At 37.7% G+C, this 20,546-nt stretch overlaps 1 protein-coding gene across 1 annotated transcript in view; it reads right to left on the bottom strand.

The window, feature by feature from the left end:
* The window catches only part of vwa8 (von Willebrand factor A domain containing 8), a 114,157-nt gene that overhangs the window by 71,358 nt on the left and 22,253 nt on the right, over positions 1-20,546 (bottom strand). Inside the window, exons 13-20 of the mRNA XM_059342204.1 lie at positions 17,076-17,236; positions 16,112-16,225; positions 10,864-11,053; positions 9,918-9,995; positions 9,694-9,809; positions 8,457-8,557; positions 8,260-8,366; positions 3,582-3,653 (exon numbers count right to left, since the gene is read on the bottom strand). Coding sequence (XP_059198187.1) covers positions 3,582-3,653; positions 8,260-8,366; positions 8,457-8,557; positions 9,694-9,809; positions 9,918-9,995; positions 10,864-11,053; positions 16,112-16,225; positions 17,076-17,236 — 939 coding nt within the window. The remainder of the gene's footprint in view (positions 1-3,581; positions 3,654-8,259; positions 8,367-8,456; positions 8,558-9,693; positions 9,810-9,917; positions 9,996-10,863; positions 11,054-16,111; positions 16,226-17,075; positions 17,237-20,546) is intronic.

The raw sequence follows: 20,546 nt of genomic DNA, 5'->3' as shown, positions 1-20,546 counted from the left end.
TACAGTAAATTATCTGGTTTTAAGCTGCTACTGATAGGAACACATGTTATGATGAGACTGTTAATGTGGAGTAAATCAAATATAACAGTAAAAAGTAGTAAATACTCCAATCACTATATCACTTTAACATTTATTTTAAACACAACTATAAATTACCTTTAGCAAGGTTCCTATAGGTGTTTTTGTATTATATCGCTTGTTTTTCATGTTTGTAAATTTTCTAGGTGTTTTACAATGTTGTGATGCTTTTATTTTGAAAAGGTGCCGTCCAGTGTGAAACGGGTGCTTTAATTTCGAAAGGTAGTGACAGGAAATAACGAACGGTAAATAATAACGAGTGCGTCGTAATTCATATTAAGTTGATATAAATTATGAAAAAGGCTTCTATAGTGACTGACTGACAGGACACAAGGTTTGTTAAAGTTTATTTTCTTCTGTCATATATATTAGCGGCTATATTTGTTGTCTTAACTATAGTAAAAGTGCTTGTTAGCTCCAGTGCTAATGCTAATGTTTGTTAGCTCTTACGGTGGATTCACAAGGTGACCAAGGAATGTCTGATTTTTATGTTCATGGAGCGATTTTAAATAAATCTTGTAAACTATCCGTTAAAGAGTCGAGTCTTTGCAGGTGGGTACGTAAACCACCTTCAAAATAAAAGCACTGCGGTTATATTGATTTCTAATTTCTGGGTAATCTCATGCGGGCCGGACGAGGACAGCCAACGGGCCGGATGTGGCCCGCGGGCCGCCTAATGCCCAGCTCTGGCCTGGATGAAGCTCAGCTCAGACAATGCTATCTTTGGTTTGTGGCCATTAGTTTGAGTTTCGCTGACAGGTAATGGAGGGAACAATCCGCCCACTTCTAATTTGGTGAGTTACAGTCAAACAAATGGGCCTTTTAAGCCAGCTATTCTCAACCTTGGGGTCAGGACCCCAATTGGGGTCGCGAGATGATTTCTGGGGGTCGCCAAATCATTTTGGAAGTCAGCTCTGTCTCCACTGTGTTAAAGTGTGTCTTTTTTTGGTAATTTTGTTTCCTTTTTTTGGTCAATTTGTGTCTTTTTTGTCATTTTGTCTTTTTTTAGTCATTTTGTGTCTTTTTATAGTAATTTTGTGTCTTTTTTTTAATCATTTTGTGGTCAATTTGTGTCTTTTTTTTTGTGTCTTTTTTGGTAATTTTGTGTCTTTTTTTAATAATTTTGTGGTCTATTTGTGTCTTTCTTGGTCATTTTGTGTCTTTTTTTAGTCATTTTGTGTCTTTTTTTGGTCATTTTGTTTCTTTTTTTGGTCATTTTGTTTCTTTTTTTGGTCATTTGTGTCTTTTATTGGTCATTTAGTGTTTTTTTTGGTCAATTTGTGTCTTTTTTGGTCATTTGTGTCTTTTATTGGTCATTTAGTGTCTTTTTTTTTAGTCATTTTGTGGTCATTTTGTTTCTTTTTTGGGTGATCTGAACTGTGCATGTGAGATTCTGTTCAGTGAGCGGGGGTCGCGGACAACATGCATGTTAAATTGGGGGTCGCGACTCAAAAAGGTTGAGAACTACTGTTTTAAGCGACACTCCCACACTGCCACACCACTGCACCACCTGGCTCTGATGGCTTGATTTGGTGTGAAAGCAGCTGGTTTTGATGCTGCTCGGTCCTGACAGGGGCTGTTCTCTGGGTTCTCTGGGACTCCCACCGGCCTCCCACTGAGCCCGCCTCCCCTCTCCTCTCCTGTCCGTCTGTCAGACCTCCAGTAAGCTGCTCTGACAGCTCCTAATGTCTCAGCTTCACCCATGCATGGTCCTGCACTCTGATTTGCAAATAGCTTCTCCCACTCACTCTCTCTCAGCTGCACATTAACATTAATGCAGAAACACACAGAGACAGCCTCCCCTGGGCTGCCAGTACAACCATGTCCACTTCCACTCCCTCCTCTCTTGACTCCTGCCCACTAGGACCTGGCTAGGGGCACAGTAGCTCCCTGAGGAGGTGCTGCATGCTGAGATCAGGGTGCAGAGAGCTGGTTTCATAACTCTTCCCTCCAGTGGCGGTTCTAGACCAGTTTTACTGTGGGGGCCAAGGAGGGGCCAGTGTTTAATCAGAGGGGCACATTAGCACATGAAAAAAATGGCAAAGATGATATTTAAGCATTCAAAATCTTTGAATGTCTTGAAAAAGACACAAAATGACCAAAAAACACACAAAATGAGAAGACAGAATAACAAAAAAAAACCCACAGAAGACATAAAAATGACAAAAAAGACACAAAATGACCAAAAAAAGACACAAAATAACAAAAAAAGACACAAAATGAGAAGACAGACTAACCACAAAAAAAACCAGAGAAGACATAAAAATGACAAAAAAGACACAAAATTATCAAAAAAAGACACAAAATGACGAAGAAAGACACAAAATTACCAAAAAAAGACACAAAATAACAAAAAAGACACAAAATGACCAAAAAAGACACAAAATAAATAAAACAGACACAAAAAAGACATAAATGACACCAATGACAAAAAAGACACAAAATGAGAAGACAGAATAACAAAAAAACCCACAGAAGACATAAAAATGACAAAAAAGACACAAAATTACCAAAAAAAAAGACACAAAATAACAAAAAAAAGACACAAAATGACCAAAAAAGACACAAAATGAGAAGACAGACTAACAAAAAAAAAAAAAACCCACAGAAGACATAAAAATGACAAAAAAAGACACAAAATTATCAAAAAAAGAAGACACAAAATAACTAAAACAGACACAAAAAAGGCATAAATGACAATGACAAAAAAAGACACAAAATGACCAAAAAAGACACAAAATGAGAAGACAGAATAACCACAAAAAAAACACAGAAGACATAAAAATGACAAAAAAGACACAAAATTATCAAAAAAAGAAGACACAAAATAACTAAAACAGACACAAAAAAGACATAAATGACACCAATGACAAAAAAAGACACAAAATGACAAAAAAGACACAAAATAACTAAAAAAGACACAACAACAGACAAAAAATGACCAAAAAAAGACACAAAAAAGACACAAATGACAAAAAAAGACACAAAATAACTAAAAAAGACACAACAACAGACAAAAAAAATTACCAAAAAAAGACATGAAAAGGATTCAAAAATGGACAAAATAGCCCTTTAAGACTCCATAGAGTTAAACTATTATACAATGTAACATTCTGGGTTTGTTTTGTGTACAATGAGATATTGTTTGAACAAAAAACAAGGTTAGAATTGCTCCATTGTTCATTGTTATAAATTGATCATTTTATTATTAATTTGACACAGGGAGGCCCCTGTGTAGAACCGCCACTGCTTCCCTCCGAGCTGAAACAGAGCTGACGTGTGGCCTGAGATCCTTGGCTAGAGAACTGAGATGCCCCCTCTTTTGCAAGCATAAGTCTAAGCTTTGTTTATTTTACATGACACCAAAGTGGGATCTTGACAGTGATCACATTGGGCCTCTCTTGAGTCTGAACAGGGCTCTTCTCTGGGGGCGAGGGACTTTTTAAGTACAGCAGGATGTAACATTATTTGACACTTAAGACTCATTATGATGTGTCACTCACCTGGTTGCCCACCAAGAGAAGGTGCTCTCCTAACAGGAAATCTTTCAGCATGTCCTCCATCACCATCATGTGCTGCAGAGGGATTCAAACAGAGACAAGTTATCCAGTCTGGTGTTTTATGGCGAGACGCCATATTTAGCCGCCATGCCATGCCCACATAGTGTGAGCGGCGGTAAAGCTTTCAATAACTTTTGATCCCAAAGGCCTTTTGATGCTACTGGCCAAGTTTGAAGAAAATTGGATGAAATCTGTACTAGGAGTTCGTTAAAGTATGCGGCATGGAAATGAGCAAAAACAGCAGGAAACGCCATTTTCGATCCAAGATGGCCGACTTCCTGTACGTTTTAGGGTATGGGTTCTTGAGACTTTTTGGTGCGTCTTGCCATGATACATGTATCTACCAAATTTCGTGTCTCTACGACATTCCTGCGCGAGGGGCTTAATTTTCTTGACTTTCAAGGGGGCGCTGTTGAGTCATTTTGCCACGCCCATTCCCGGGACCACTAGAATACGTAAATTTCAGCAGAGATTTATGTATATTCCAAAAATGGTGAGTTTTTGAATATGATAAAGGCTCCAAAATAGACCTTACTTTTGTCATGAAAAAGAATAATCACAGGAAACGGACCAATTACAATAGGGTCCTTGCATTTTCAGTGCTCGGTCCCTAAAAATTAGCTTCAAGGACATGTCGATTTAACCCACATGGACATTGTGGTGAATTGCATTTTTACACATTATGAAAAATAGTTCTTTTGTCCCCGTTTTGAAGATAAAATTAATCTTAAAACCACATGGGCTTGTGCAAAAATGTGGAGGTCCGCTTTCTCCTTCTCTCTGCTCCTTATGTTGTTTTAGTCTTTAGTCATTTAAAAAGTAGGGCATCCTCGTTGCTCTCATCCTACCTCAGCCTCTTTTGTTTTTGCATCAGAAAAAGGGGCAGAATCAGGACAGAGAGGAAGAGAGTGGGTAACACAGATAAATCTGGGTCACATAGCGCCATCAGTGTTGCCAGAGGATGTCAGAGTGTTGCTTCCTCCCTGAACTCTGGCAAAGAAGACATGAGACATCATGGGCAGAGAAACCAGAGCTCAGACCACACCCTGCTTTAAACACTGGCTTCATTATGGTTTCAACTACACACCTGTACAGTTCCAAGGCTGCTGTAACTCTATCAGGTTGACAAAATCTGTCTACACTGTAAAAAAGATAAACAATAGCTACTCAATAAAATTGAGGCAACAGATTGCACGCAATATTATTAACCCATTGAGGCCTAAAACTTCCTGTAAAACCTCTGGGCGATTTTAAAATAAGCCCCTAAAACCTGAAGTTTTTCTGGAAATCCAACAGAAGTGTCAACGCTTCTACTAAATAATAGATTTTTCAGCCTCTGTAGCAGATAGAAATGAAATTCAAAAAGTATTTGAGAGCTTATACAAATACTACAAAACGACATATCCCCTTTCCAGGCTTCAATGGGTTAAAGAAAGTTAAAGTTGCACTAAAGCGTTAAGATGGGGAAAGAGTCCAAATTTGAGCTGCTTTTCTACTTTGTGTTCATCTAGCAGCACGCTGCCTCTGATCGCTGCCAGCAGACAGGAAAACGTTTCAGCACTGAACATGAACTAAAGTAGGACTGGAGGAATGTGGAGTTCTGCCCGTTATCACACTTACAGTACATACGGTGGTGCCGGGAGTATTTTTGGTGACAAAAACTGGCAAACCCCAATATAGACGACTTTTTGCTGCTTCCATCTTCTCCGAACAGCCTTACTTTCCAAACAGCAGAAGCTTCTATCTCTTTATGGATTTAAAGTATATACTGTAATGATTCTGCATGACTGCTCTTTACTACTTTACATCATTAGTCTAAAGAAAGAGAGAAGGACTGATGAAGAGGATGGTATTTAGACAAAGGGATAAGTGGATTTAAGCAACAAAAATCCAGACTTTCTTCTAATTATTAGGTGCATCTTGCTAAAACAAATGCAGTTCTGCAAGAAATCGTCCTGCATGAAGATTAAAACGTTATGATTGTTAACAAAACTGTTATTGAAACTGTTCTAGAGCCTCGTGGTTCCACTGCATTATAATTTAGGAATAAATCACAGATTCCACCTTTAAAAAAGGCATATAAAAGGTTAGAATGCCCCAACAAATCAACAAACTTAATGTTCGAACCATACATTTTATAGATCAGATGAAATTATCATCATCATACAGTGAATGAATGACATGAATATACTAAGTGCTGAGAGAATGACAATGTATCTTTTCTATTTACTATTTATTGAGATGAGATGATAAGAATGTATCTTGTTATTTACTTTTTATTATGCTTTTTTTATGAATCCAGTACATGAGTGCATTGAATTTTGTTGTATTTCTGTGCAATGACAAATAAAAATCTAATCTAATCAAATTTTAAGGTATATACTGTAATAATTCTGCACGACTGCTCTTTATTATAATGGTCAAAACTGGAACCTTACAACAACCATTACAATCACAGAGAAATACAGAGCAGAATTAAATTCAGATTGCTTTCTTATCCAATATAATCCATCAATAACATCAATCAGAGGTCATTGACAGTGTACTGGGGAAGATTTGACTGCCAGGCCAGAACTGGGATTAGCATCTCTGAGACTCCAGTGAATATGAAAAGAGCCAAGAGAGAACACGGCCCTGGAAAATATCGCCTAATACCAGAACTAAAAGTAAAATCCTTCATAATGAAAACACGTCACACACTGCAACAAGGACAGAGTAATATTAATAACAAGGAGGAAGAGGAAGAGGGAGAATAAAAAGATCAGATTTGGTGCATGACCTCACTTGAGTGAATGATGCTGTGAATATTGTGTGGTGAAGAATACACACAGTGCTCTTTCTCAGTTTGAGAGAAAATCAACAATAACAACGGATTATTCTTTATTGTGTCTAATCCGGCTTTCTCCCCTGGTGTGATCAAATCTGGGTCATGTCCTGAATATAAATGTCTCTTCTGGCCCATTTTTACAATCACACAATAAGTTCTGCACTGTTTACTCCCAGTTACAGATTTGGACAGTTTAGACCCTGCAACCCTGAACGATTACTTACTTTTTTTTTACCCTTTTATTTGTCTTTTCTATCTCCAACTCTGTTTTGGATTGAGCTTTTATTACTATTTTATTTTATTGTTTTACTGTTTTTAGTATTTTATTGTTTTCATTGTTTTTATTTATACCTATTTGTGTATGATTTATTCTATTTTAATAACTGTACAGCACTTTGGTCAACTGAGGTTGTTTTTAAATGTGCTCTATAAATGAACTTTGACTTGACTTGACTCAGAGGAGACGTTTGTCAGTCACGTTTAAATCAGAAACTAAACAGAATTCACCCTGCCAGCTCACAAGTAAGAAGTCTGTGTAACGTCAGATGGAGCACATGTGTGAATTGAAAATGGACAGGTTAGTTTACATCAAGACACCAACAAAAATGTATGACTGGGAGATGACGAGACTCAGGAACTTTTGTTGGTGAGGTTTGATGCACTAGCATGCTACGTTACTGGGGTTTCTGAAGGTTATTTTTGTGTCATGTCCCGCCTCCTGCACGCTCCTTATGCCTGAACCAAACTTATTATAACTTATAAACTTATTATTAGCATATTACCAGGAAGTAACATAGGGTGGGCACGCCTGGATGAATGTATCCTCTATTTGTGATTGTTTAAGTGCATTACCGGTAGTGTTTCTCTGAGTGATTTCTGTGGAATCCAGTGGGCAGCTGCACACAATGGGAGTGGCAGTTGGTCTATGTGAGACTACTCAGTGCAGACATTGAGCGAGCTAATGGCAAGGGCAGTGAGAAACAGGAGAAAACAGTGTTGCCAATGAGTTATCAAGTCAACCCAGCTTTTTTGGAATCTGGCTTGTACTTATTAACCCCTTGATGCACAACATGGTCTAAAGTGACCCGACTGAGTTTTTAATTTTCTATATCTTTGCAATAAATTAATTTCATCATTCAGTATTCCAGGTTTTCCTCAATCAATTTGTTTTTCATCATCATACATCCTAATTTTTTGTTTTTCATTTCTTACTTTTTGAATAAAAACCCTTTTTGTATCACTAGGCTTCTAATGCACAACATGGGTCAAAAATTTAATTATGGGGGTATTGTGTGTATAATTTTAAGGAAAAATGAATTTAATCAATTCTGGAATCAGGCTGAAACATAAAAAAAATGTGGAAAAAGTGAAGCTCTGTTAATACCTTCAAGATACACTGTATGTGTGACAAAATGATATATATTTAATATATTTAACGTGTTTATGTGAGTGTGGAAAGTAACTATTTGAAACAAATTACTATTATTATAGTATTGTCATTTAATTTGAATACAAATTTGGATAAATTAGTCATTTTTGACCCATGTTATACTTTAGAAGTGTTGTCCATATGTTGTGCATCAAAGGGTTAAAGTAAGTTGCTGTTGCCATTTTGCTAAACAAACATATTACCGGCAAATGTGCTGAGTTGACTTTTGGTCAGCTGTAACATTTGAACATATTGCCCAACCCTAGAGTGTATGAAAGGTGCAACTCCTCTGATCTGATTCTCTGGACACTTTCAGGAATTCATATAACAAAATGACTTATTCAGATGTGCCATGGTGTAGTTACCTGGGGATTATCATAGAAGAGAACGTCGGGAATCTTCATTTTTTCGCTGGCATTGTAGACGGGAGCAGAGACACGGCCAATCGTCAACACGCCATCCTTTACCGAACCTGCAGAAATATAAAGAAAAGTATAAAAAATGGAATTACAAGCATGGAGCAGCTGAATTAATCTCCTCTAGATATCTGACTGGGACTCACAGCTGAAGTCCTGCATGTGTTCAGCAGGATCTGGTGTGTCCTGTATGGAGCAGTTGGCGAGGCTTTTATCGAGCGAGGCGCGGGCCAGACTGGGCAGGAACCTAAAACACACACACACCAAGGTTATAATAGTTTTGGATTTTTCATTCGTTTTAGTTTTAATTTCGTTGTCAATTTTTATTTTCAAATTCAGTTAGTTTTAATTAGTTTTTAGAGTGAGTTTGCTAGTTTTGATTAGTTTTATTTTTTGGAAAATGCTTAGTTTTAGTTTAGTTTTTATTAGTTGTAGTTGTTTTGTAATGGGGTATTTGTTGGGTGCCAGATTCAATAAGGTCACAATAAATGTTTCCTTTATTTCCTTTGTCTGATCCATCTCAGCCCCAATAAGTTTATTAAGTCATAAAACCAGATAGATGAAATAGATTTCATATCAACTAAAAAGGTTTACGTATGGAAAAAATTGACAAAGATGAAAACTAAGGACATTTTCACTATAATTTTAGTTAGTTTTGCAACCACAAAACACAGTTTCAGTTAGTTATCGTTTTTTAAAAACTTTATTTTTATTTCAGTTAACGAAAATGTTTTTTCAATTCTACTTTTCGTTATTTCGTTAGTTTTCGTTAACTATAATAAACTTGCTCTCTACTACTTATAAAGAGCCAAATTCAGTTAGTTTTTAGAGTGAGTTTTCTAGTTTTAGTTTAGTTTTTAGTTTTTGAAAATGCTTAGTTTTAGTTTAGTTTTTATTAGTTTTAGTTTTAGTTTTTTTGTAATGGGCTATGTGTTGGGTGCCCGATTCAAAGAGGCCATAATAAATGTTTCCTTTATTTCCTTTGGTTTATCATCTCAGCCCCAATAAGGTTATTAACTCTTACAGTTCTGGGTGTTTTGATTCGAGTGTAGACATCTCAGTCTCAGTAAACATATTTACCACGTGTTGCATGTTCTAATAGAAACACTGGATTATGAATGAAAAAAGTTGACAAAAACAAAAACTAAGGACATTTTCACTATAATTTTAGTTAGTTACCACAAAACAGAGTTTCAGTTAGTTATCGTTTTTTAAAAACTTTATTTTTATTTCAGTTAACGAAAATGTTTTTTCAATTCTAGTTTTCGTTATTTCGTTAGTTTTCGTTCACTATAATAACCTTGACACACACACACACACACACTTAATCACTGCTGCCATCACATTGAATTAAAGAAACAGTAGGAATTTGAGTGTGTGTACCTGGAAAGACAAGCCTTATTGACAGCGTGAGCGATGCTCTCCTCGGGGTACAGAGAGAGACGGCGACAGATCCTTAACAGCTGTCTGGTGGAGAGAGACGAGGCCAGAGACTGGGCCTGCACACACACACACACACACACACACACACACACACACACACACACATTACTCAGATCTTACACATGTAAACAAGCTGGTAAGAGCAAACATACACACACACTTACTGTGGGGTCATTTGTCTTGCGGAGACTGTGAGTGAGGTGCAGAAGCTGCTCTGCTGCTTCTTTCGGAACATTATTAGTCTAAAGAAAGAGAGAAGGAGTGATGAAGACGATGGTATTTAGAGAAAAGGATAAGTGGATTTAAGCAACAAAAATCCAGACTTTCTTCTAATTATTAGGTGCATCTTGCTAAAACAAATGCAGTCTAATACAACAGTTCTGCAAGAAATCATCCTGCATGAAGATTAAAACGTTATGATTGCTAACAAAACTGTTATTGAAACTGTTCTAGAGCCTCGTGGTTCATTATAATTTAGAAATAAATCACAGATTCTACCTTTAAAAAGGCATATAAAAGGTTAGAATGCCCCAACAAATCAACAAACTTAATGTTCGAACCACACATTTTATACATCAGATGAAATTATCATCACGGTTTATATATCACGTTGTGTGCATGTGTGTGTGAGGCCAACTAGTTGTTTGACATTACTGTTTACAGTACCACTGCCAAGTGGATATTTATTTGTAAAAACACTGTTGCTGAGCTCCACCTGGCTCACCAGCTCAGTTTATCCTGCCTGAGAGAAACTGTTGGCAAGTCCTCTTCTCTCTAATTAGTCAATCACACATCAAAGGCAGCGTCCACTGCAGAGCCGTGTTTCATATTTAGAAGCTTTCATGTCTCTGACAAAACAACTTGCAACTGTTTAAAAGCTCTGATGTAAGAAATAGAACAGGATACAATTAAAGAAACAGCAGGGGGGCAAATAACAGTTTGTCAAGATTTTTCTAGGAGCTGCTGGTGAGAGCGCCAAAACATAATTAACACCTATTTCCTTTCAGAGCTGAGCTAGAGGTGGGTTAGTCAGTAAATAACACTGAAGGGCACACTGCATGGCATTTTATCATGTTGCCTCCGTTTAATAAATTTGTCCACATGTCTCACCAGTCCCCGTATGAGCTCCATCTCCTCTGCCCGGGCCATGGGGGTGACGGTGTGGTAGAGGAACATGGTGAGCAGCTCTGGGCCCAGCCACTGCTGACCTTTACTGCTGCTGCTGCTGGAGCTGGAACCCACAACCGGGGGCTCCGCCAGGGCCAGCACCCTGAAGGAGGGGTGGATGGGGAAGATTGACCTGAAACACACATAAACACACACATCAGTTACACACAATAGTGGTAAACACACACAGTTGAACCTTTTTTCAATTGGATGTAGATTAGATTAGATTAGATTGGCTTTATTAATCCCACAGCAGGGAAATTTCTTTGTTACAGCCGACCTCTAGCCTGGGTATACCCAGACTGCCTTGTGTGCTCAAATTTAATTTCGAACCTCCAGGCAGTCTGGCAACCAGGGAGCTTTCTTAGCCCTGTTTTAGGATCCAATCACAGATCGGGGAGGAACGGCAAGACGATGACGCGTACTACTCGGCAGACGGAAGCTTGTAGTTTTCTTACGGATCCAACATGGCTGCTGCAGACGCGAAACTCTCTTTAGCTTTAGACGGTGTTTTAAATAGTTTAGAGCGAAAGTTGAAAGGTGAAAGGTCTCTGGGGGCTCCGCTGTCCCCCGGCTTGTAGCCAGATCACTGGTAGCTGGGCTAATAGCGGTAGCGCTACGCTACCGTTACGTTAGCGGGGCTATTAGCTATTAGCCCCGTTACCGTAACGCCGGTGGTCTCGCTATGAGCCGGGGGACAGCGGAGCCCCCAGAGGCCCGCAGCAGCTTGTTTATTGCCCATAAAATCAGTGGATGTGTGGCTGAATGACATGAGGGGGAATAAAGCGTGAAAATAAATAATCTTGCAGAAAGCGAGAACTGGAGAAGCAAAGCAGCAGCAACACTCTCTCACAGACACACACACAACAAACATCCATCTCTGTTGCTCTACTACGTCATCTGGTATAACTGATCTGATTGGCTAAGAGCTACCTACAGACGCTTTGATAGACATTCTAAGCGTCCAATAAACGGCTCCGGAGGATCGTAAACCACACCTCCTCTACGGAGAAATGAACGGCTAATCTCATTTGAGATTAGTCTGGTGTTAGCCAGGCTAGCCGACCACACATATTTCACACAAAATTTAAGATAAATATAAAAAATAACAATCTAAGAAAAATACATTTAACAATATACAATATACTATATACAACTTAGTGCAAATTAAGTGAGGAATGTGCAGAGTGCAAATTATATGCAAAAATGTGCAGAAGAGAAAGAAAGAAAAACTACAACACGTTCATGTTGTGCTGGTGTTATACAGTCTTATAGCAGCTGGAATGAATGAATGACCTGCAGAAGCGTAACAGTCTGCTGCTGAAGGAGCTGCTGAAAGACCCCACAGTGTCATGCAGATTGCAGGTGCATGCATTTTTGTCATGGATATATGTGCGTGTGTGCATGAATGCATGTGTGTGTGTGTGTGTGTGTGTGTGTGTCAGGGAATAGAGCGTGGTTTTGTGGCTGTGTGATCCTGTGATACAAGACGACAGTGAAGTCCATTTGTGTCACCCCAAAGAGACACCCACACTCCACCGGGATATATTTACCCTGATGTGGGCGGAGGAGTGCGCTAACCATCATCATCATCATGGATGAGTGTGTGGGAAGACATTTGGAGATATCAGAGGCTGTTATTATTGGGATTAACCATGCAACGTATGGCACTCTCCGTCCAGGCGTTCAAAAATAAAAAGTCAAGTGGGTTTAGTTTCTTTCACCTCGTCTTTCTCTCTTTATTCAGTCTTTATGCAGTCAGTTACACACGTCATTTAAAGACCAATAAATAAAATTGCCATTTACTCCTAATCTGAAATGGGAACAATTTGCCGTGCTAAAGTCAGATGCTCCAAGGTGTTACTGCAACATTTACTATCAGGGACACAGAGAGTCGATCCACAATGTTTGTATCCCCTGCTTTAGGGAAATAAAGCATGCATGGGTCTTGTTTTTTGGAAGTTTGGAAATGTTTTCTAAATGAGACAGTGTTGCAGGTGGAAATGATCACCATGTCAGCAGGAGCAGGATGATGCATTTGCAGGAGCAGGCAGACAAATAAGTTTTCAAAAATCCTGGAAGAACTGAAAAAAACAGTCCTGTGCAGACCTTTGAGCCACAAACAAAAGGATCAATATATTTAAATTTATTGCGATACTGTAAGCAAGATGATAACTGACATAGTATAAAGAACAAACCACATTGTGCATAAAATCAGAGTAAAAAAAGTTGGACTTTAACTTTAACTGTTAGAGATCCTTGTTGGTATTTTTTGTATAATCTTAAAATAGAAAAGAAAGACTTTGGTTTTGTACTGAACTAGCTTTCAACATTTAGTTTTCCTTGCACACAAGGAACTTTATTGGCTTGCTTGCCTTTTAATTGGTTAGGTGATAAATTAAGAACATTTGCATTTACTGCAGTCTCTGCAACGTTCAAAATCAGAGCACTACATTTTGTTTCTGCTATGAATCTGTGCATGTAAACTATTGATTGAAACGCCAAACAGTGTTTTTGAGAATCGATTCAGTGTCATAAAATTCAATATTGTGAACCTGGAGTGCATCTTTTGATTTTCTAACACCTCTAACAACCAGTGAGCAGAAGAGGAGGCAACATGTGGTCACACACACACATCCCTATATACAATCATATGTATATAGGGATTCATACACATTCTGTCGCCTAGCAACTTGCTGCTTCTTTCTTATCTATCTCTGGTTTGTTCCACCAGGAACCTAAAATGTTGGGCCGGACGTTGAGAAAAAAAATTAAATCTGTGCTGTAGTGCACAATAAAACCCTGGTGAACACGAACACACACACACGAACGCACACACACACACACACACACACACACAAACACACACACACACACACACACACACACACACACACACACATTTGTCTGAGCCACAGGAGAGGAGGAAGAGGAAGTGGGTTTATTTCAGCCCAGACGCCCCACCACAAACATCCTTCCTGCCAGCTTAGGTGGGTTTTTAAGTGTGTACTGCATACACACACACACACACACACACACACACACACCAAGGAACAGTTAGGGTCAAGACCAACAACGGTCATTCACATATTCCAAGCAGCGAAACAATGTAAAACGCTGTGTCATAGTTCTTTAGAACCTGTAGAGTATTCTGGTACTTAATGAACCCTCAAGCTCATGAATCTAAAAGGAAATCTGGCCTTTCGAGACGATTCTTTCAGCACTCCCCACCGCTGCAGACCCAAGCATTCTTTTGACTTTGGGTTATTTCAGTCTGAACACCTGGTAAGACTCCCTCCCTGACAGGAGGCTCACACTCAGTTGGGTGATGTGAATATTAATCCAGACTGGTGCCGTAAGATTCAGCACAAAACAGAGTACACACACAGCCTTACCCTCTTTATTTATGTGATTGTGAGAGGTGTATCCATTAAGCACTTTGTCCTCTGTACAGGTCAGAAACAGAGCATTCAAAAGATGCTAGCTTCATAAATCTGGATGGCTGTCTTGCTCTCTTTGTTTACCTGGAATACTAATCATTTTGAAGCTGCATTAACACCAAATCAGGTGCAGGGTGATGGGGCAGCGTCACACATTTAGTTAGGGTGAAACACATTAATGATTTTAACTCAGGGGTGGGCAATTAATTTCCCCAAGGGGCCACATGATCAATACCATGTAGGTTGCAGGGGCCGGACCAAAACTCTGAACTAAATTCTGCTCAATATTAATGTAATCGCTTTATAAAATACAGTAAATTATCTGGTTTTGAGCTGCTACTGATAAGAATACATGTTATGATAAGATTGTTAATGTGGAGTAAATCAAATATAGCAGTAAAAAGTAGTAAATACTCCAATCACTATATCACTATTCCATTTATTTTAAACACAACTGTAAATGGCATTTAGCAAGGTTCCTATTGTTGTTTTTGTATTATATAGCTTGTTTTTCATGTTTGTAAATTTTCAAGGTGTTTTACAATGTTGTGATGCTTTTATTTTGAAAAGGTGCCGTCCAGTGTGAAACGGGTGCTTTAATTTTGAAAGGTAGTGACAGGAAAAATGGAAAATGGAAAAACTAACGGTAAATAATAACGAGTGCGTAATAATTCATATAAAGTTGATATAAAGTATGAAAAAGGCTTCTATAGTGGCTGACTGACAGGAAACAAGGTTTGTTAAAGTTTATTTTCTTCTGTCATATATATTAGTGGCTATATTTGTTGTCTTAACTAGAGTAAAAGTGCTTGTTAGCTCCAGTGCTAATGCTAATGTTTGCTATTTTTTTCAAAATAAAAGCACTTGGTCATTCTCGCTGCTCTTCTTCCCGTGGAAGTATTCCAGTTATGTAATGAGCAACCGTATTGTGACGTCAAGCTGCATTTTTCTCCAAAAGTTGATTCTGTTTCAACTATTTGCTGCAGGGCCGTTCTTGAGTAGCCTCTACACACTGCCCACATTCAAATAAATGTGAGGACTGTTTTTTTTTTTTTTTTTTTGCCACAACGCCTGGAGGAAATGCAGTGCTCTGCCCCTTCTCCATTTATCTTTCCTCCTTTTCTTCCCTTTGAGTCCTTCTTTTTTTTAAAAATACTTTATTGCAAGGCTTCTTACATTCACAAACATAATGAGTCATTTTGTTTTCTTTACAATATTGTACCTTGCATTTTTTTTTTTCCCCTTTTTTTCAAGAAGGTATATATTCACAAAGTAAATAACATAAACATAGGGTAAACAGACAAACATATATACAAGGCAAACTGGTATTCCCCAAATGAGGATCTCCAAGAAAAGAAATAAACAACAAACTAATGACACAAAACAAACAAACAAAAAAAAGGTAATAATATCATGAAAAAAATAAGTGGTGGTGCATCTGTGTGTGTGTGTGTGCATGTGAGTGTTCATGTTGGGGAGGGGACCATTTAGTTCATCTCCTTAATTTGATTAAATATTTCTACTGTCAAGTCTTTCTTGTTCTCATGGTGCTGATGTTGATTTGTTGTCTTTGAGCCAGTGAACACAACTCTCACGTTTCCATGTTTGATGCAAAAACGAATTTTGAGAAATTCTCCTTAAATGCTCCCGACCTTTCCCACATAACCTTGTGTGCGTTTGTGCATGCTTGTGTGTGTTTGTGCATGCTTGTGTGTGTTTGTGCATGCTTGTGTGTGTGTGTGCATGTGTACCTCTCTTGCAGCTGCTGGTCAGTGAACTGCAGTTCTTCCTTTAGTGTCTGGTATCTGTCCCACCTCAGCAGCCTGGTGCCATCATACAGATCCAGCTCCCTGTCATGGAGTAACCTGGGAAACAACCACAGTGCAATGAGCTGAGCAGCACGTGTGTGTGTGTGTGTGTGTGTGTGTGTGCGTGTGTGTGTGTGTGTGTCTGAATTTGACATTTACAGCTCCAGCTTGAAAAGCAGACATATAATATATGCACTAAATCTACGCACGACACTTTGCTATGTTATTAATATTATTACTATTATTATTATTATACCGGCCTGATTTATTATTACTATTATTATTATTACTATTATTATTATATATTATATATCATATTATTTTATTATTATTTATTTATTTTATTATTTATTTTATTTATATTTTTCATTTTCATTTTATTTTATTATTATTTATTTATTTTATTATTTATTTTATTTATATTTTTCATTTTCATTTTCATTTTATTTTTATATTGTTTATTATCTATTATATTATATTATATATTATATCACCAGTTTAATTATTACCATCATCTTGCCAACCATCCTACCAACTGATGTTCTTTTTTTAACTTCTTAAGTGTCCTTGTTCTATTCTGTGTTTTTTTCTATTGTTGTTTTTATTTATGCTACCTCAGTATTTTATTCTATTGTATTTTATTGTACTTGAATACCGGACTGCTGTGACAACCGAATTTCCCTTTGGGGATGAATAAAGCTAGCTAGCTATCTAGCTATCTAGCTAGCTATCTATCTAGCTATCTATCTAGCTAGCTATCTATCTAGCTATCTAGCTATCTAGCCATCTATCTATATAAAACAACTAACTGAACAGCAGTGGAGAACTAGAAAAAGAGTCACAGAATGCAAAAGATAAAACAAGCAATAATATGAAATAAATAGTGGAAACTGTATATTTGAAGTACCTGGACAGCACCGCCAGGGTTCCCAGGTTGACCCTGTGAATGCCGTCCAGGAGCAGCAGCTTGCCCTCGATGGCGGCGGTGACCAGCGGGGACGGCCTCCACGCCGTGTCCCCGTTAGGGAGCGTGTACCTCTGCTGGAGGAGGTCCCTGGCTGTCATGTCCTGGAAATGGGAGGAAGTGTTTTAGTGGGTTTACTATCTCACAGTGGAATTAAATAAAAAGGAGCTTTTTCTTCCACTTTTTCTTCCCACATGATCCGGCCTGGCTGCTAAATTTGATCACTCTGCTTTACAGATAACAGCTAATGGCACATTTGTGTTGGGGTGTGTGTGTGTGTGTGTGTGTGTGTGTGTGTGTGTGTGTGTGTGTGTGTGTGTGTGTGTGTGTGTGGGGTGGGGGGGGGTGCGCCTGTGGAGCAAGACTGTCATATCCACTATCACGCTGCCATGTCACAGTGGAGACAGAGGGTGGAGAAGGGAAGACAAGTGCAGTTGCACAATTTGTTCCAGGCAGTGATTACTGATCTGCTAACTGCTCCACAGCAACAAGACATTCTGCATTCAATCAAGAACCGGCTCGGCATTTTTCATTTCGCTGCTATCGTGATGCAGATGAATTGAAGGAGCAATGATACTAAAAGGTGGGAAATAAATGGACAGACAAGCAGGAAGTCATGGATGCTCATGTGCTCCAGCTCCTCTGACAGAGTGTCTGGTGTCCTCAGCCACAAGGACAAATCACTGTCTCTCTTTCTCTGGAAACAAAATCATGACTGTCAATAAAAGACATTTGACTTTGTAATATCAACCGATAATTTATCAGCTATAACTTATCGGAATATGACAAAATAAGATACATTTCCCATCATTGGATGGGAGATTTTCGAATATAAAAACCTTACATGTAGATAAAAAATAATACTTTTATTTACTTTAATTTCCTTACAGATCATTTTAATCCCTCCCTGAGCTAAGCTACATAGTTTAACTCAAGTTAATGTTTCAACAAAGTAATTGTAAAGTACCAAAACCTTATATGTATTAAATCAGGACTAAAAACACTATAGTTTACTGCAGCGTACTCTTAACTTTAACACTTATCTGCTCTACTCTACTGCCCTTACTTTTTAACTACACAATGTTTGACTTGTGCTTTTTATTATTTTCTCTCTTTTTTTCATCCTGCTGTATCTTATTTTATCCTATTTATATTTTTATCTCTATTTCCCTGTTTTAATTGACTGTTTTTACTGTTTTCAATTGTGTCTTGCTGTTTTAATGTGTATGTAAAGCACTTTGAATCACCTTGTGTTGAATTGTGCTATACAAATAAACTTGCCTTGCCTTATATGTAGATAAAAAATAATACTTTTATTTACTTTAACTTCCTTACAGATCATTTTACTCCCTCCCTGAGCTAAGATACATAGTTAAACTCAAGTAAATGTTTCAACAAAGTACTTGTAAAGTAACAGAGAATTTAACAGATTTAAATACTTTTAATAGTTTGAATGCAGGCTTTCTTTCCTATTCTCCTGTTTATTCCTTGATTAATATTTGTGCAATACAAAAATATATGTTAATATGGTGTGCATGCCCTCTCTCTATTCTATTAGCGAGGAAACTGCTTCCCTGAAATAAATTACATTTTTAAGAGACTACTGTTCATTTTTTAACGCAAAAGACACACTGACAAGTATTATATTTATATTCCACTCTAGACGTACATGCCAGAAATGGGATTTTTTTTGAGCTGACAAAATAAACTGCCCAGCGAAGGATTCTGCAATTCCCGCAGCACAAGTCACCCCTGACCTTGCTCAGCTAAAAATAGCTCCAGCATGATGCATTACTACATAAGTCTTCAGACGCACACGTTTCCTGCACTACGACCCAGATGACTACATTCCTCAGAATCACACATGCGCTCTATCCACCTACACATATTATAGCTCGATCCTCCAGTCAGCGTCAGTTTATAACCTGGTGGGCCTGAGGCTCAGCTAGTGGAGGCCAGCTCTGGGACTTTTAGCCAAACTGCTGTCCTAACTCTACAAAAACTTACACCATCCCACTATACTGCACATTCATGACTTTACATTTGAGAGACATAAGCTCATCCATATTCGAGTTACAATTTACTTGCTAATTATGTAGCAGGTTAAGGAAAGAACCTTTTACAGAACTGTTTTGTTTATATGCTTGTGACTAAAAAATGTGACACAAATGAAGAAAATCCTGATGATTTCAGACGAGTATTTTCTTCTGATGAACCTGTTTCTAATTCTGAATGTCTTTTATCACCTCATCATCATTCACCCCTTCCCCACTGAGTGCAATTAGTTTACCCTTCCCCCCAACTGACTGACACCTCCTTCATGACATCATCACAGGTCACAAACTGTGCGAGTCTCTCTCCGCTTTCTATTTATTTTAGATAATATTAACAGTGACTTCAAGCTCCTCGTGCAAGATGTGCTTTTTGGTTTTAAAATGAGTAACATTTCAGTTGAAAAAGAATATTATTTAATTAATCTAATTATAATCCTTGCAAAGTTTTACATCCATAAATGTAAATTTGCCAAAGTGAAACCTTTATTTTGTGTTTTTATGAAAGAACTGGAGATTTACTTCAAATCAATTTCTAATGCTAAAAACAAGAAAGCTGTAAAAACTGTGAGATTATGCTCCCACTTCAGTATTTTTGATTCAATTTAATTTTTCTTCGCTTGTGACCCCTGGCAATCTTTACTTATATATATATATATATATATATATATATATTATTTTTTTTTATTATTATTATTTCACTACTATTGTTATTTTTCATTTTCTAGTTATGTATTTATCTTTATTTTTGTATCATTTAGATGTTTCTTAAATTTTATTAATGTAATGTTTACCCTGCTACTCCTGTTACTGTACTACTGCTGTATATGTTTAAATAAAAAAAATAAAAATTAAAAAATTAAAAAAAATCTCTCTCTGCTTTCCTTGAAACCCAGTTTAGACCAAAGATTTGCAAGAAACTCTCTCTCAAAAAGCAACAACTCTCCGTACTTCCATTCTTGTGGCTTTTTAGGCTTTTTTGTAGCTGGATATACTTTGTGGAGTCTTTGAAATAAGAACAGTAGTAGAATACAAAAATATATGTTAATATGGTGTGCATGCCTCAGGTGCATTTCTAGCAGTGATGAAATGCCACAACAACAACAAAAAAAAGCAAAAGGGTCGAGAATTTAGCTTTTTTGATTGGACAGAAACAAAAATTTAAAAATACTGTTTCCGTTGTTTGTTGACTTTATGTACATTTTCAGGCTTTTTCTCATGGACACACCTGTTCCTCAAACAAATCGATGAGGTGACCCTCTCTTTACTCCCTCAATCTCCACCAATTCAGAACCAGCTGACAGCTTGTAACTTACTTTACAAGCCAACTTCACTATAAGCTGATTGGTTGTAGAAACAGTTG

This window comes from Centropristis striata, chromosome 10, assembly GCF_030273125.1.
Source record: "Centropristis striata isolate RG_2023a ecotype Rhode Island chromosome 10, C.striata_1.0, whole genome shotgun sequence".
In the NCBI taxonomy this organism is placed as follows: domain Eukaryota; kingdom Metazoa; phylum Chordata; class Actinopteri; order Perciformes; family Serranidae; genus Centropristis; species Centropristis striata.
Note: the sequence above shows the minus strand (reverse complement) of the source record. Positions and strands in the feature narration are given on the sequence as shown.